Here is a 16156-nt window from a genome sequence, read left to right as displayed (position 1 = left end):
CCTTCGCTTCACCTGGGCCTTGACCCCATCGGCCTATGGTGGCTCCCGACCCCACTATGTCCCTTCTCCTGGTTTCTGAACCCTCTCTGTGGGGGCCACCGCCGCAGCCCCCCCCAGGCCAAGCTCCCTGCTCTCCCCAGCGACACCCGATATTGCCACCTGCTCCGTAATCGCGTTAAGGTCCTCAAAATCCCTCCTCCCCAGGCCGGGTCCAGGCAGCACCCCCTCCCTCCTCCGCCAGGTGCAGGGAACCCAGAGCGGGTGAGGTTTCCTCCGGGCCCGGCAGGTTAGTTTCTGCCAGGAAAACCCCACACCCTCAGTGGCCCCGGGGCACGGAGGAGGCCCCGCTCTGGGCTTTGACTTGCCGAGGGAGTAGCTGGCCGGGAGTCCTCTAAGCAGCACCGGGGCCTGTGACCGGTCTGGGGGGACAGGGGACACGACGTGAACAGGAAGGGGCAGCAGGTCAGCGCTCGGGCCTCTGGGAGACCTTCCGAGGGGGCCACGGCCAGGGGCGACCGAAAGGAGCCCTCGCCACAGCCCCTCTCTCTCCCCATGCTCCCCAGAGCCCAGGTGTGAAGCCCCTAAGACCCGCAGCCCCTGCACCTCCCATGGGGGTGCCCTCGGAGGCAGTGGTGTCGGGGGGCACTAGCTTCTATCTATCCCTCCCGCCCACGTCCTGTCTGCCGCCCCTGCGAGCTGCCCTCAGGGACAAGCAAGACCTCATCCCGGACTCGGGGGCACCGGGGTGCCTCCGACGTGGTCGTCCCCCAAGCCCCCACAATGCACCTGGCCTTTGGTTCCTGCCGCAACCTTCCCCCCACACCTGTGATAGGGTGGCCTCCTTGGGACCCACGCGGGTCCTGGGGACCAGGCTCTGAAATACTGTTGGGGTGACCACGGCCTCCCCCCCACCAGCCCAAAGGCCTCCCAGTGGCCGGCGGACCCCCACCATCCGCCCAAACAGCCCGAAGGGAAGGGTACCTCCCCGGAGCAGCCCCCGCCCAGGTGGCCACAAGTAGGTCCAGCCTTAGGGGCCTTGTGACCCCGAAACCTTCCTCAGAGGCACTTGGACCACTCGCAGGCCTTACTTTACAACGTGGGGAGCCCTGGACCCGGGGAGACCCTGCGGAGACTGGAAATGGGCCCTCGGGCCTCCTGCCCCTTCACCCCAAGCTCCCCGTCAGAGGGGGCCTCAGAGGCTGGGTTAGGGACCATCCACCTCCGCCCAGAGCAGGGTCCAGCGTGCAGCCAAGCGGCTGTCCCTCGCTCCGGCCGGTGTCCTACCTCTCGTGATGTGCTCCGTGGTCAGCCTCTTCCACACCTCAGCCCCCATCCGCCCTGACCAGCCACCCGGCCGGGCTCGGGGTCGGAGGTCAGGCCGCCCCCCTTCGGGTTCTCTGGCCTGCAGGCTCTGGCAGGGCTGTGCAGGGCTGGCCCGGCCTTCGGCCCTCCCTCTGCCCTCCACACTGCACAGGTCTCTCCATCCCCTTCGTGTCACTGACCACGCGCTGCAGGGCCGAGGCCGAGTGCCACGCAGCCCCGAGACCTCCCAGGCGCCCCGCCCCTGCGCTCAGCATCCTGCGCACCCGACGTCGCCCCTGCCCCCCCGGACACCCACGCCCAGCGTGGCTCGGCTCAACCTCCCGGGACTGGACGGGGGCTGACCGCACGGCCCCCGACGGACCGGCAGCCCCGGCCGCACCTCCAAGTCCAGCCCAGCCTCCAGGAGAGCCGGGCGCTGTGGAGCCGGCTGGGACTGCCTGGCACGGCTCTCGAGCGCTCACGAGGCCAGGCCTTGGCACGTTCCCTGACACGCGACTGGTGGCTGGCACCGGCTGGAGCCTCTCCAGCCCTCTCCCGGTTCTGCCTGCCCAGTGCCCAGACCCACCGCACACCCCGAGCCCCACGCGTGGCTCTGCCCACAGTCGCTGCCGAAACGCTTCTCCCGTTGGTCCTGCCCCGGGGTCTGAGCAGGGGACCCAAACCTGGCTGCCCACCTGGCACCAGACCACTTGTCTGTCTGTTCTGCCTCTGCCCTCCCAGGGAGCCCTCGACCCCCAAGTGCACGAAGCAGCCAGACCCTCTGCCGGATGCCTCCACATGGCATCTGCTCCCAGAGCCCTGAGCACCCGCCTGGCCCCCAGCCTCTCTCTGAAGCCATCCCAGCTCCCCGGTGCCTCAGCTGATTGCTGGGGGGGGGGGGGGGGGCAGAAAGATCGGGTCTTTGCCACCAGCTCGGCCCTCATTCGGTCTCCATCCTGCCACCTCCTGTCTGTGTGTCCTCGTTCTGCAGACCCAGAGAGGAGGGCAGGCCCCTGGCAACCCTGGGCCTCGCTTCCTGGGAGACACACGGGGACGTGGGGTGGACAACAGTGGCCCCATGTCCCACCGGCTGAGGTCCGGTGGACACGCCCTGGCCCTCGGCCCCGAGGTCCCGGCCGGAGCTGCAGGCCAGCATGTGGCGCCTATGGCCACCCTCCCATCAGCCCGGCACCGACGAGGAAATTGAGGCTTAGAGGGGCAGCACCTTCCTGGGGGTGCCAGACCCGCAGCCCCCAGGAGCAGGCGGGGCAGCAGGCGGGGGCAGGCCGGGTCCCCACTCGGGGCTCAGCCCAGGTGCAGAGACTCCGCGCTGCGCCCCCACCTTTCCCGCCGCCCTCTCTCTGTCCCACCTGCCCCCGCCCCCCCACCCCCCTCCCACCTGCCCCCACCCCCCACCCCCCTCCCACCTGCCCCCACTCCCCCACCTCCCTCCCACCTGCCCCCACCCCCCCTCCCCCCCCACCTGCCCCCACCCCCCACCCCCCTCCCACCTGCCCCCACCCCCCCACCCCCCTCCCACCTGCCCCGAGGCACAGGAGCAGGCACTAGACCAGTCCGGCCCATGGGATGGATCCGGATCCGGCCCGTTCGGCTGTTCTATCCGGCCCGCGGAGCCGAAAGAGCGGAGGGTTCTCTTGCTCTCCCCTCCGCTCCTTCACCAGCAGCCGTGCTAACATGTATTAGTTCACACAAACACTCCATCCATGCTTTTGTTCCGGCCTCCGGTCCAGTCTAAGAACCCATTGTGGCCCTCGAGTCAAAAAGTTTGCCCACCCCTGCACCAAAGAGTGCTGCCCACCCCCTGGGGTCACCACCTCCCCGCCTGCCCCTCTGGTCTTCCTTGGCTGAGTGGGGACAACATGGGGGGGCCGGCCAACATTGGGGCACCCATGGCCCCTCAAGCACCCCATCTCCCGCCTCATCCATCCCTTCTCCTCGTTGCTTTCACTTAGCCTCTCCCTCCTCCTGCCCCTGTCCTGGCCCGTTTTGGCCCCATCCTGGCCCTGTCGTTCCAGCCTGTACAGTTGGTCCCTGTCCCCAGAGTGGACCCCTCTTTCTGCCATCACAGCGGCCCCCCGTCCCGACCGCTTCCCTTCTCCCACCACCTGGACATGCCCTGCAGAGTCCGCAGGGCACAAGGCCCCTGCCCCCAGCCTCACCTCAGGACCCATAGGCAGCAGCCCTCCCTCCGGCCACGCTCACACCGTCTGGGATGTGCCGGGGTCTGACCCCACTCAATGCCCGGGGTCCTGCCCCCCGGGGCCTGCCAAGGGCCTCTCGCCCCTGAGCTCCCACCTGCAGCCGGGTGCCCGCCTGCCCCGGGACACCTGTGTGGGCTGAGCCCTGGCCACCAACCTGAGCTGAGCTGCTCTGAGGGTGACGAGGGGGTCCTGGGGGCTGGGCCCCTCCAGCCATTCCTTGGGGCCAGGAGCCCCGGGGCACCCTTCCGGCGCTCTGGCCAGGGGCTGGGGCAGCTTCAGGTGCCCGGAGCACCCTGGCGCCGCATGCCGCTCTGCCCTGCTCCTGTTCCCAGGCTGCAGCTGGAGCCCGGCCTGAGCCTCAGCCGCTGGGCTCCTGCCCTGACGCCCTGCCCAGGGGGCTGGGCCACTTGGTCCCCATGCCCCCTGCTGCTGGCTCGCCCGCTCCCGGGCAGCACCCACTCTGGCTGACAGACCCCAGGTCCCAGGGCAGTGCCGCCCACCCAGCGCCCGGCCCTGCCAACGTGGGGGGCCACCCCACCCCCGGGCCCGGGCCTTGGGTGGGCCCGAGGCGGCCACGCCCCTTTGGACACTGTGGTTTGGAGGCCTGGCTCCCCCAGCCCCTTCGGCAAGCCCGGCGGACTGCCGGCCCCATCCTTGCCCTGCTGGCCACCTCGGGCTCCCGGGAGCCTCCGGCAGGGTGGCCGGATGAGAGCCGGGCACGGAGGACGGGCCCTCGGGGGCGGCCGAGAAGCCCCCACCAGGGCTCCTTCCGCCGGCAGAGCCTCCCCGGGGACCGGGAGCCCGGATGCCATACGAACGCCAGCCTCCGTGCTCTGTGCCAGCCCAGCCCCCACCTAACAAAGCCAGGCCCCACCACGGGAGGACCAGGCAGGAAGCCCAGAGTTCGGTGACTTCAGGAAACAAGCCGTCGGGGTCCCCTGCCTCCCTCTCAGAGTCCCTCACAGTGGCCTGGCCCGGGGGAGCCCGAGGGGAGCCTCGAATCCCTGAGGGGTGCAGGGGGCAGAGGGGGATGCGTGTGCGGCAGGGGGCACTCCTGGGGTGGGGGCCGCCAGAAGCGGCCAGCTTGGCAGATGGTGAGGAGCTGGAGTCTGGGCGGCCACGGACTGGCCGCAGCCCCAGGAAGGAGCCAGATTTAGACGAGAAATAGCGGCTGGTGCCCGGCTTGTCCCAGAGAGAGTCCACGTCCCCGCTGGCGTCCCCTCCCTGCCCGGCGCCGGGGCGTGGGTTCCGGGGAGCCCAGGCAGCTCACAGTGAAAGACGGGGTGACGCGGGGGGCCGGGAGGCACTGCCCACTCCCACCGCGGCCCTGGGCGAGGGCAGCCCCTCGGGTCCTGGCTCTCACCTGTCAGACCCACCGTGAGGACGCGGCGCGGAGGGTCCCAGCCTGGCAGGGCTTCGCGAGTCCCTGTGGGTGTCACCGGGTCCCGACCCGGAGGGTGTGGGCTCCGCACCTGCCCGTGGGCACCTCTGTGCCGCTCAGGGCTCTGCTCACAGTCGTGGGGCAGACATGGCCTGTCTTCTTTATAAGGGACTCTCCTGCTCCCCGCATTCCACAGGGGGAGTTCCCAAGGAGTTCCCAGGGACACTTCCTGTGCCCCAGCCACTGGCCAGCCACCGCAGGCCCTCCTGCCTCGTGCCCACGCCTGCCCCCACCCTCAGCGGAGCCGGGGGTGTGCCATCCGCACCCTGTCCGTGCCCCCTGCTCCCCCAGGCAGCGGCAGCGAGCTCCCCGGAGGGCTACAGGGTGACCCCTGGAAGGACAGGCTCCGCAAAGGACTCCAGGGGCCCCCGAGGAACAAGCACATGGGGCTGCCCGGGAGCAGGGCCCCGCCGACCCCGGCCCGGTCCCGCCTGGTGGCCGTCCTTGAGCCGAGCCGCTGTGGGGCTGGGAGAGAGCCGTCACCTGGTGTTTCCAGGGGCCTGGAGCCGGAGCTGCTGAGCCCACGCTCACCCCGTCCCTTCCTCCTCCCAGAGTCCAGGCTGCGGTGGGCCTGGGGATGCCCAGAGATGCCCATCCCGGAGCTTGCCAGCACAAGAAGCAGGGAGCCGGCGCGTGGCCTGGCACAGAAGGACAGTCCTCCCAGCCTGGGGGGAGCCTGGCAGGCACCTGGAGGAGGCAGCATTTCAGCTGGGCCTTAGATGCCTGGAAGGGCTCAGGAGGAGGAAGGGCATTGCAGGCGGCTCAGAGGGAGTGGTGATTGTTCTCTCAGCCTGCCTCCCGCCCAGCCCTGCGGGGTCTCTGGCCTTTGCTTCTGCCCTCTCTCCGCAGCCCTGCGAGGCAGGTGCCACCCACCATGACTTTACAGAGAGGACAGGGCACTGGCCCGAGGCCCGAGCTGGCAGGAGCCAGGATTTGAGTCTGGAGAAGTGCTGAGTTCGAGGCCAAGCACTCCCCAAGGCCCCGGTGCTGCCCACGCCGAGCTGGTGCTGAAGGTGCCCGGCGGCAGGGCCCAGTCCCACCCTCTGTCAAGCAAGGGTGTCCGGGGCTTCCCGAGGCCAGTGGGCTGCAGGCGAGGCCTCGGGGCTGTGCGAGGAGGAGCCTCCCTCCTGGGAGCACTGGGCCAGGCAGAGCCCCGGCGCCTCTGGGGCAGAGCGGCACCTCCTGAGGCCCAGGGTGCAGGTGGGAGAGGTGGAGCCCCGGTGGGTGCGCGCACCTGCACACGGCCCCGCCGGCTTGGCACCCCTCACCTGCCCACAGCGCAGGGGCAGCTCCTGCTGGGAAAGGCTGGGAGAACCCTGCCCAGGGCTGGCCTGGCACAGCCACCTCGGCCCAGGCTCCGTGGGTGCCAACCGTCTGTGGGTGGTGCCGGCGCGGACATCCTGCCCTGCCCTCCGTGCCCGGGCTGGGCCGGGAGGGACCTACCTCAGGCCGGTGTCCAGGCCCTGTCTGCTCGGGTTCCTCCTCAGGAGTGCCGAGCTGCTGGTGCTGCTGGTGGCCGCCTGGCCGGCGACCTGGCCTGACCCCCACCCTGGGGACGTGTGGCGCCTTCTTCAAAGGCCCGCTGGCCCTGGTCTGCTGCCCTCCTCCTGCTCCTCCTGCTGCAGCTCGGACCCTTCTCTCCCCCTTCTCCTTCTCTTCTCTTCTCCTTGCCTGCCTTCCCTTCTCCTCCCTCACACCCTCTGCCCTGTCCCTCCATCACCAGCTGCCCTCCCCTGTCTGCTCTCTCTGTCTGCTGGTCTGTCCTGGGCCCTCTGGCCCCTGGGGGGCTCCTGGGCTGCCTCCCTCTGGGCTCTCCAAATGCCCCCTGTCCCCCCTCTTGGGGCCTCTGGACTCTGTGGGTCTCTGGGCCCCCTCCTCCTTCAGGCTTAGCAGCTGCTTCCTTTCTGTCCGCCCCCCCCAGCCCCCCAGTCAGCCCCCTTCGGTCTCTTCCACCTCCAGGGCCCCCTCCTTCCCAGGCGAGTAAAAATGTCAGAGAGGAGCCCTCCCAGCCCAGCAGCCGGGCTCAGTGGGACCTGATGGCCATCCTGCCAGCCGCCCCCGGCCTCACTTGCTCCTCTTCCTCATCACCTCTGCTCCCCTAGCTCAAGGGGTGCCTGGCCCCACATCTGCCCCCCATCCCTTCAAGCCTTTCTCCTCGCCTGGCCTGGCCTGGCCCGCGTTCTGGCCTCCTCTCCCTCCCTCCTGCATCTGTCTTTTGGGTCCAGCTCCCCTGCCTGCCCGCTCTCCCCCTGCCTCGCCCTCCCCGGCCCTGCCCGCTCTCCCCCTGCCTCGCCCTCCCCTGCCCTGCCTGCTCCTGGGCCCTCGGCACCTTCCCTCCATTCCCTGTCTCCCTGGTCCCAAACGCAGCCCCTGTCTCCTCTTTTCCCTGTGGTGTCTCTCTGTCCCTATCTCTGTCTCCCTCCCTCCCTCCCTCCCTCCCTCCCCCTCCCTTCCTCTCCCCTCCCTTCCTCCCCCTCCCTCCCTTCCCCTCCCTCCTCTTCCCTCCCTCTGGGTGCTCCATTTTCCTTTGTTTATTCCCAGCCCTCAGCTCCTTTTATCACCTCAAGGGGGAGGCCGGGCACCCCAGGGATCCTCTCTGCTCCCCAAATGGGGAGGCTCTGCCCTCCCCGGCCCCCACCCCCAGCCTGCCCTGGGCGGTCAGAGCAGTGAGACCCCCAGGGGCCACCACCAGCCAGCCTCTCTGGGTTGGTGTCCAGGCTCCTGAGAAGTGGCCACTGGGCACAAGGTCAGCGCGGTGCCCTGGCCAGCCGGCCGCCGTGGCCCCTGGCCCTTTGGCCAAGGCCCCGGAGAAGCAGCCCAGCCCACTGTTTGTCTGGTTGGGCTTAGTCACCGTGACTCACTGGAGGCTAGTGGCCGGACAAGGCGGGGACGGGCCCACTCGCGGGGAGGCACCGAGGGAGCAGCCTCCCACCCGCGCTCGCCCGCGGGCCAACATGCACATGGCCCCAGAGGTGGACACCACTGCGCCCATGGCTCAGATGGGGAAACTGAGGCTCAGACTGGATTCCAAGGTCTCAGAGCCAGGGCCCGGTGGAGCCAGAACCACAAGCCAGGCCTGCGGACTGCTGGCTGCCTCGGCATGGCCCAGAGACGCCGTCTGTGCCTGAGGCCCGCCTGCCCCTCCAGGTCCAAAGCCACTCCTAGGGGATATGTGGGTGGGCAGAGAGCAAAGCAATGACCACCCTGGCAAGAGGGCAACATGGCGAACGGGTCCCTGTGTGAAGGCGGTTGTGTTGAGGTGGCGGCAACAGCCGGAAAAATTCCACATGGGCCTGTAGCTCGGTCCGCAGTGACTCAGGTGGCGGCGGCTGGTGGAGACTCCGTGGGGGTCAGGAAGTCCGTGGGGGTAGGGAAGTCCCCCCAGCCCTGCCCCCCCCCGCCCACACGCAGGCTGGGTCTCGTGGCGGGCCCTGGAGGGGAGCCCAAGCCTCTTCCCTTGCCCCGCACAGCCCAGGAGGAGCTAAGAAGTGGGGAGTGCCCACGGCTGGCCCTGCGTCCAGCCAGAGTGTGGAGACCTCGGGGCTCTGGTGGAATGAGGAGGAGGGGGGCACAGGGCCAGGACCCAGCAGGTCGCCTGGGAGGTGAGCCTGGGCTTCACGTCCATCTCAGCTGGCCCACCACCCCCTTGCCTCCTGCTCTCAGTTCTGGAACCTCAGTCGCCGCCAGGACTGAAATCTGCCAAGGCGTATTTTGGTTCAATAGCAGGAAAAATATTCCCACCGGGGAAGGCTGCCTTGGGATTATGGGAAGTCCCTGATTTTAAGAACTTAGAACGGACTCACACAGCTTCCTGTCGGGAATATTGATGAGTGAGAGGTGTCAAGGACAGATCCTCACGTGCAGTGGCCATGACTCATAGTTTTACAACCAGGGCATGTCCTCACAGGGACAATAAGGTCGAGTATTTGACCTCAATACTATTATTTGTCCATCCATCAATCCACTCATCCTCCCATCCGTTCACTCACTCACCACCCATTCATCCTCCCGTCCATCCTCTATCCATCCTTCATCCATCCATCCTCTATCCATCATTCATCCATCCATTCATCCATCATCCATCCATCCTTCCATTCATCCATCACCCATCATCCTCCCATCCATCCATCCTCTATCCATCATCTATCCTCCATCCATTTACCCACTCATCCATCCATCTATCCATCCATCAATCCATTTATCCATCCTCTCTCTATAGCTATCTGTCTTTCCATGTATTATTTATCAATCCATCAATTTTTCAATATATCTAGATATTCACTTATTCATATAAACACAACATATCCTGCAAGTGGGTACAGATGTATTAACGGCTGCTTGAAAATAAGAACAATATATCATTTCATCAATCTATTCATTCAAGTGTCTATCAATACATATGTACCTATGTTCATCTATCTCCCTTCCCAAGTCTTTATTGAGCGAGTATCCATCTATCCAACTATCCATTCATTCATATACACATACATATATACATACATGCATTCATACATACATCCAGCCATCTATCTACATGTCTTAATACATATAAAACACTTATACGAAGCATTCGAATTATCCATCAATTTGGAACATAATAACCACTCAATATACATCAATTACTATTATTTATATGTTCATCCACCAATTTGTGTATCTACTTGCCCAGCTACCCAACCAGTGAATTATCTGTTTATTCTTTAATACATCCTTCTATCTCTTCAAATACCTCCTATCTCTTCATATATTCTTCTGTCCTTACTTTTATTCAACTCTCCAAATATTTTGGTGTTTATCCATCCCATTCCTACATCCATTCATATATCTGTCCAGCCACCCCTATGTCCACCCCTCTTTCCATCTAGCAACTCATACACCCTACTGTGCATAAATATATACACGTATGTCCTTCCTTGTACGTATTTGCCCATCATGTTACCCTGAAGCCACCCTGAAGAGCTAATGCTTAAAGCAGTTGCTGATACACAGTAAACCTTGAATCAATGCTGCTTACTATTGTTTTCATCCATCCAGTAACCCATATCTCACCCAACCATTTATCTCCATATAGCTGTCCATCTATCCATAGATTTTTCAACAAATTTATTAAACACTGTGTACATGTTTAGGTGCTGGGAATTCAGCATTAGTTAAGTCCCTGTTCTCTCACAAGGCGGACATTTTTGTGGGAACAAAAAAAAGTAGATGTTTACTGTAATAGATCAGATGATGGTAGATGCCACAGAAAACGTAGTCCGGGGTCTGAGGATATGGAGACCTGGAAGGGGTTGGTATGTTGTATATAATAGTCAAGAAAGCCTCCCAGGAAGGCGTCGGCCTTTCCTTATTGGAAAAGAGACTTGCCCACTGGTGGGTGAAAGAGAGAACAGTGAGTGCAAAATTCCTGACTCAGCTGTGTTTGTTCATCACTCTATCTCTTAAATAGTTTACCTGGCGTCAGCCATATGTGCATTTACTCACTATCTTTCCATCTGTCTCTCTTTCTAATTTGCCCATCTCTCCACCTAAAAATCCATTTGTCATTCATATCCATCCATATGTCTAACTCACCCAATAACCTTCTATTCATCTGTCCAGTTATTTATCTGTTTACATTTCATCTATCAGTTCACCCATCCTTATTTCCATCCCATGTGTCCATCTATACATCCACCCATCCATTTGTTCATCCATCCATCCATCCATCCATCCATCTCTTGGTATACCTGTTCATTCATTCATCCAAGGCGGATTATTAGCTTGACACACACAGGTCCAAAACAGTACCCATTTCATAGGCTAATGTTTGTGTCATATATGTTGTTAAGTATTCTAAATATTATGTCTGTGCTTATCTATCTATCCACCCATCTATCCACCCATCCATTTATCCATGTCTACGTCTATTTATATATACATCCAGTATTCCATTTATCCACTCAGATGGCCAAACATCTATCCATTTGCCTATCTAATACTGCTACTTCAACTACCACTACAACCACCACCATCACCACCATCACCATCACCATCACCATCACCACCACCACCATCATCACCTTCACCACCACCATCACCACCACCACTACCACCTCCACCAGCACCACCACCACCACCACCATCACCATCACCACCGCCACCATCATCACCATCACCACTACCATCACCACCACCACCACCATCACCATCACCACCGCCACCATCATCACCATCACCACTACCATCAACATCACCACCACCACCATCACCATCAACATCACCACCACCACCATCACCATCAACATCACCATCACCATCATCACCACCACTATCACCACCACCACTAGCTAAAATTTATGAGGAATTATGTGCCAGAGACTTTTTAAGTGCTTTTCTTTATTATATAATCTTCATAAAACCCCAATGGGGTAGGTAGTATACTATTTTAATGAGGAAACTGAGGAGCAGAGAGTTAAGCAACTTGCTCAAAGTCACATACATCCATTTTAATTCCTTTCATAAGTCAATCATATATACTTTATCACTACTTTCTGCCATCAATTCATCACCTGTTTTTCCATATAGTCAACTGGCCATTCACCCATTGATCTATCCATTCATCTACCCATCCATTCACTCATCCAAACATATGTAGATATGTTCTCCTATCCCTCCATTTATTCTTTATCCATCCATCCATTTATCCAGCCATCCATCACCCATCATTCATCCACCTCTGCATCCATTCATCCCCTTAACTACCCATCTATCCATCCATCCACCCATCTACTTACTCATACTTTTCTCCATCATTGAGTCTCTTATTTTCCTTTCTTTTGTGACTAAGCCATGGTTCATAAGCTTGTGACCCAAGATAACAAGAGAGCAAACCCTTATGGCCCAGCAGACTGAGTGCCACCGTAGAGCCTAAGCAGGGACTGGAAAAGCAAAATTTGTCCACTTGTTTAGACATTGCCATCACCCCACACACCCATACCCACTCCCACATACATGCTCACAGAGCGGTCACCCAGTGAAGGAACACGGCAGTCAGGTCCCATGCGGGAGAGGAGAGTGGGTCAGGGCTGGTGGCCTCCGTGGCTCCTGGGGGACCCGGATAGAGAGGTGCTCTGACTTTCAGGGAAGACCGTCTGTCTCACGTGTGCCTCGGTCCAGCAAAGGGAGAGGGCAGGGTGGCAGGTGGCAGAGGGAGTGAGGCGCCGGGGTTCGGGTTAGGGCTGGGACCAGGAGGGGCTGAAGGCTTCTTTCTGGATTCTTCTGAATGAACTGGCTAGATCCCTCGGACCCAAGTCCATTTCGTTTCTTTTCTTTTTGGTTAATTCTCATTCAAGGACATTTTCCCATTGATTTTTAGAGGGAGTGGAAAGGAGAGGGAGGGACAGAGAGAAACATCAATGTGAGAGAGACACATCGATTGGTTGCCTCCTGCTTGTGCCCCGACCGGAGCTGGGGAACCTGCAACCAAGGTACATGCCCTTGACCGGAATCGAACCCGGGACCCTTCAGTCCACAGGATGATGCTCTTTCCACTGAGCTACACCAGGTAGGGTGGCCCCTAATCTTTAAGATGCCCTTCGGAAGCCCTGGGCAAAGCATCCCTGATGCAGTGGGCTGGGCGGAGACAGGCAGGGGCGGGGCTTGGAGAGAGCCAGTGTCATTTCTGCTTTCTGGGCAGGTCCCTGGGGGCCTCCGCGCTGTGCCCTAGTCCATGTGCACCCCCGAAGCGCCGCCCTCACCCCAGTGGCACTGCGTGGGGTTATCGAACACCTGCCAGGGCAGTCCAGACACTCCTGGGTCCCCCGAGGCTTTGCTGGGTCCCTGGCATCCCAACCTGGAGCCCACAAGAGTCTGTAGGACAGCGGAGCCAGGGAGCGCCCTCCAAGCCAGGGCCCCGCAGGGCCTGTCCAGGGCCCGCTGCTGCCCAGCTGCCTAGACGGTGGTTCCGGCCAGGCCAGTGTTCCCACCTGTGAGATGGGAGGTCTGGATGTGCCTCCCTGGACTCCACAAGTGCCACCTCGGGTTGAAGAATCGGGGCAGCCTGGCCTGGGGACAGAGCTCACAGTCCAAGCGGCCAGGATCCCCACTGTGCAGATGGGGAAACTGAGACCTCCGGTGGGGGCTTATTTGTCCAGAAAGTCCTGGCTCTGCTGCTAGCCTCTGATGCCAGTCCTGCCCCCAAGCTCTGCCCATCCTTCTCCTCCCGCTGGCACTTGGGACTCAGGGCCGGGAAAGCAGGGCCCCTGGGCTCGACCCCAGCCCTGCTGGCGGGGGCTCCAAGGGCCTCCACCCTCTGCCGCCCACGGGCCCACTGCTCTGGCTCCCCCGGAGGGAAACGAGGCAGAGGCAGGCCAGTGAGTTCGGAGGGCAAGACAGCACTGAGCCAGCCCTCATGCCACCCAGGTGGGGAGACGTCTGCTGGGCCTGGTCCCCAGACCCTCCGGGCACTGCCCGGGCCAGGGCTGTTGAAGGAGGAGGCAGATGAGCCCCAAGAAAAGGTGGGTGCGGGGAAGGATTTGTCACTTGCTGAATCAGCAGGGGCGGGGCTGAGTCATCTCTCCCTCTCCCCACCCACGGAGGGAATGTGGAGGGTCTAGATGGAGGGTGGGGGAAGCCAGGACCTCCACAGCCCCGCAGGAGGCGGCACCCAGAGCCTGGGCTGAGCTCCACCTCCCACCCTGAGACGCCGCCAAGGCCCCAGGCCCCTGACCAGGGGGAGGAGCGAAGTGGCCCACCTGGGGGTCCCCAGGCCTGACCCAGCTCAGACTGGGCACGAGCCCCTGCCCCCAGACCCTCGATTCTTCCAGCCCAGCCTCCCCTGCCAGGGCGATTCTGCCCAGCCCTCCCTCCTGCCTGTGGCCCTGGCACTGCCCGTTGCTCCGGGCCGTGTGCCCCTGTTCCAGGTGGTGTCTGGCCCTGCTGAAGGCAAGGGGGTTCACACCCCTGGGGCAGTCTGAGGGAGGAGGCCCTGTCCTGAGCAGTCCTAGGGGGCAGCCCATGTACCCCATTGGAGGGCACAGCCTGCGTGGGGCCGGCATGCAGGGTGAGGTCCTGAGCCCCAGGCAGGTCTTGGTGGGCAGCGTGTGCAAGTTGGGGAGTGACCAGCAGACCCAGCCCGTGGGGGCTCGGTGGGGCTTCCCAGGCTGCACACCCTCTCCTGGGCATGGGGACTGCCCCGCCCCTAGGAAAACCCCCAGGCACGAAGTCACCTTGTGAAAGGAGAACCCATCACACCCTGATCTCGGTTTCACTCTGAAAGGTCGGGGTTGCACACACACACCGCACGGAGCCGGGGGGGAGGGGCGGGGGGGCGGGGGGGGAGGAGGGAGGTGTCTGCGGTGCCACCCTCTCAGGGCGAGGGTCCGAGGGCCAGCTCTCCAGCCCAAGACCCCACAGGTGCAGCCTAAGCCCCTAGGACAGGCACCAGGACACCCCGGGCTCAGCCGCAGGCCCCCTGCTGTTGCCTGGGCCTGCCCTCCACCCTCCCTCAGCTTGAGTGACAGCTGGGAGGAGGGGCCAAGGATGGGCCAAGGAGGGAGGCAGGGGTGCCCCGCCAGGCAGCTCCAGCCGTGCCCTTCTATGGGCATGAGGTGCCCAAGGAGCACGGGGAGGCCAGGGTTTGGATGGCACTGACGTGAGGAGCCATTTCTGAGCAGGACACAGCTGTCCCCACTCACCAGCTGGGCGTCTGAATGTGCACCCTGAGCCAGACCCCCACCAGGGGCCGCTGCTCAGCCTCCCGCCCCACCCCACACTGGGCCGCAGACCCTGCACCAGCCCCTCCCTCACACACACACACACACACACACACACACACACACACACACACAGGTACCTGCACATCCACACCTTTCTCGTGCTCACACTCATGCACACATGTCACTCCCCCTGTTGTCAGTAAAGGCATCCGCACAGCGGCAGGTACTGCTGCCTCCAGCCTCCAGAGGAAGAGTGTGTGTGTGGGGGGGGCGGCGGGGGGGGGGCGGGTCACAACCCAGCAAACCCGCCCTGAGGCTCCGGGCCCTGCTGCCCTCTCCTCCCTCCTGCAGGTCTGGGCATTTCACTCCCTCCCTCTGAGCTGCGGTCCTGCTCCTTCCCTCCTGCTCAGCCGTTCAGCACCCCACTGGCCTCCTCCTGGGCTGGTCTCCACCCCCACAGGCCTCCGCATCCCCCTCAGACATCCCCTGCCCCTGGACGCCCCACTGTCCCCAAGCTTGCCCACTCCCATCTCTTCTGGGACATTCACCCTGGGCCATGGGACTCAACTGAGGTGCTCCCCCAACCACAGCCCTTCCCCCAGGGCTCTGCAAGCACAGCTGCTTCCAGGGGGGCTGTGAGCATTCTTGGCCCAGCCTGGGGCGGGGGGGCGGGGAGCCACAACATGGGGCCCTTTTTGCCAGCAACCCACACACAACCTCTGCCCGTGCCCCTCACATCTCACCCCAACCAACAGCCCTGCATCCGATCAGGGACCTGCGGCCTCCCCAGCCTCCATCACCCCAGCAAACTCTCTGCTGAGCCCCACACATGGGCTTGGAGGGTCCCCAGGTGAGCAACCCCTCTCCTCCAGACCTGGCCCAGCACCAGCCCTGCCGGCCCAGGCCTCAGTCCGCGTCCCTGCGCCTGGCAGTGGCCGTCCAGCCCTCCTGGTCCTGGCCCTGCTCTCGGCCTCTCCCGGGGAGGCCCAGCCGCCCAGGCGGGTCCCAGGAAGGTGCCCCAAGGGCCGTCGACCTCGGGATTGAGCGTTACCCCCACGGAAACACCACCGCACGGCCTCCTGTGGGCCCTTACCCTGCGCCTCCTTCGTCCACCAGGAGTTCCTCCTGCTCCTCGAGGCCGGGGTGGCCGGCCGCCTCCGCCATGGCCTGGTGCTCAGCGGGACGGGACCGCTATGTGTGCCGGGCTCTGGGCGCTTCCTGGGGCGGCGGCTGAGCACCCCCCCCTGCCCCCCCGGGTTTCACTTCCCCCTTCACTGCAGGTTGAGGTTTGGCTGGGGTTGGGTGTTGTTTTCAGTCTGTTGCTGCAACGGGAGGGACACACAAGCCACCAGGAAGCGTGAAGCAAGTCGTGGGGCCTGGGGTACAAGCCCAGGAAGGTGGGGGAGGGGTGCGGGGCTGGGGTACCCTTGCGTGCTCCAGAGTCCCAGGGCTGCCCAGTAGCCCCCATGCACCTCCAGCACCCCCTTCCCGGGCAG

At 62.8% G+C, this 16156-nt stretch overlaps 1 protein-coding gene across 10 annotated transcripts in view; it reads right to left on the bottom strand.

Moving 5' to 3' along the window:
• The window catches only part of LSP1 (lymphocyte specific protein 1), a 39231-nt gene extending 23352 nt beyond the window's left edge, over nucleotides 1-15879 (bottom strand). For 2 of the 10 annotated variants that reach the window (XM_081099375.1, XM_081099376.1), the window contains exon 1: nucleotides 15754-15860. In XM_081099375.1, the coding sequence (XP_080955501.1) occupies nucleotides 15754-15824 (71 nt within the window). In that variant the 5' untranslated portion in view covers nucleotides 15825-15860. Of the gene's footprint in view, nucleotides 1-1284; nucleotides 1743-4887; nucleotides 5044-6408; nucleotides 6930-15753 lie in introns of those variants that run through there. The other 8 variants (XM_081099372.1, XM_081099377.1, XM_081099378.1 and 5 more) reach the window with 8 other exon arrangements.
• Between the last annotated feature and the right edge of the window lie 277 nt (nucleotides 15880-16156).

Source organism: Myotis nattereri (assembly GCF_964212035.1).
Source record: "Myotis nattereri genome assembly, chromosome: 9".
Classification (NCBI taxonomy): domain Eukaryota; kingdom Metazoa; phylum Chordata; class Mammalia; order Chiroptera; family Vespertilionidae; genus Myotis; species Myotis nattereri.
This window is presented reverse-complemented; position numbering and strand designations above follow the sequence as displayed.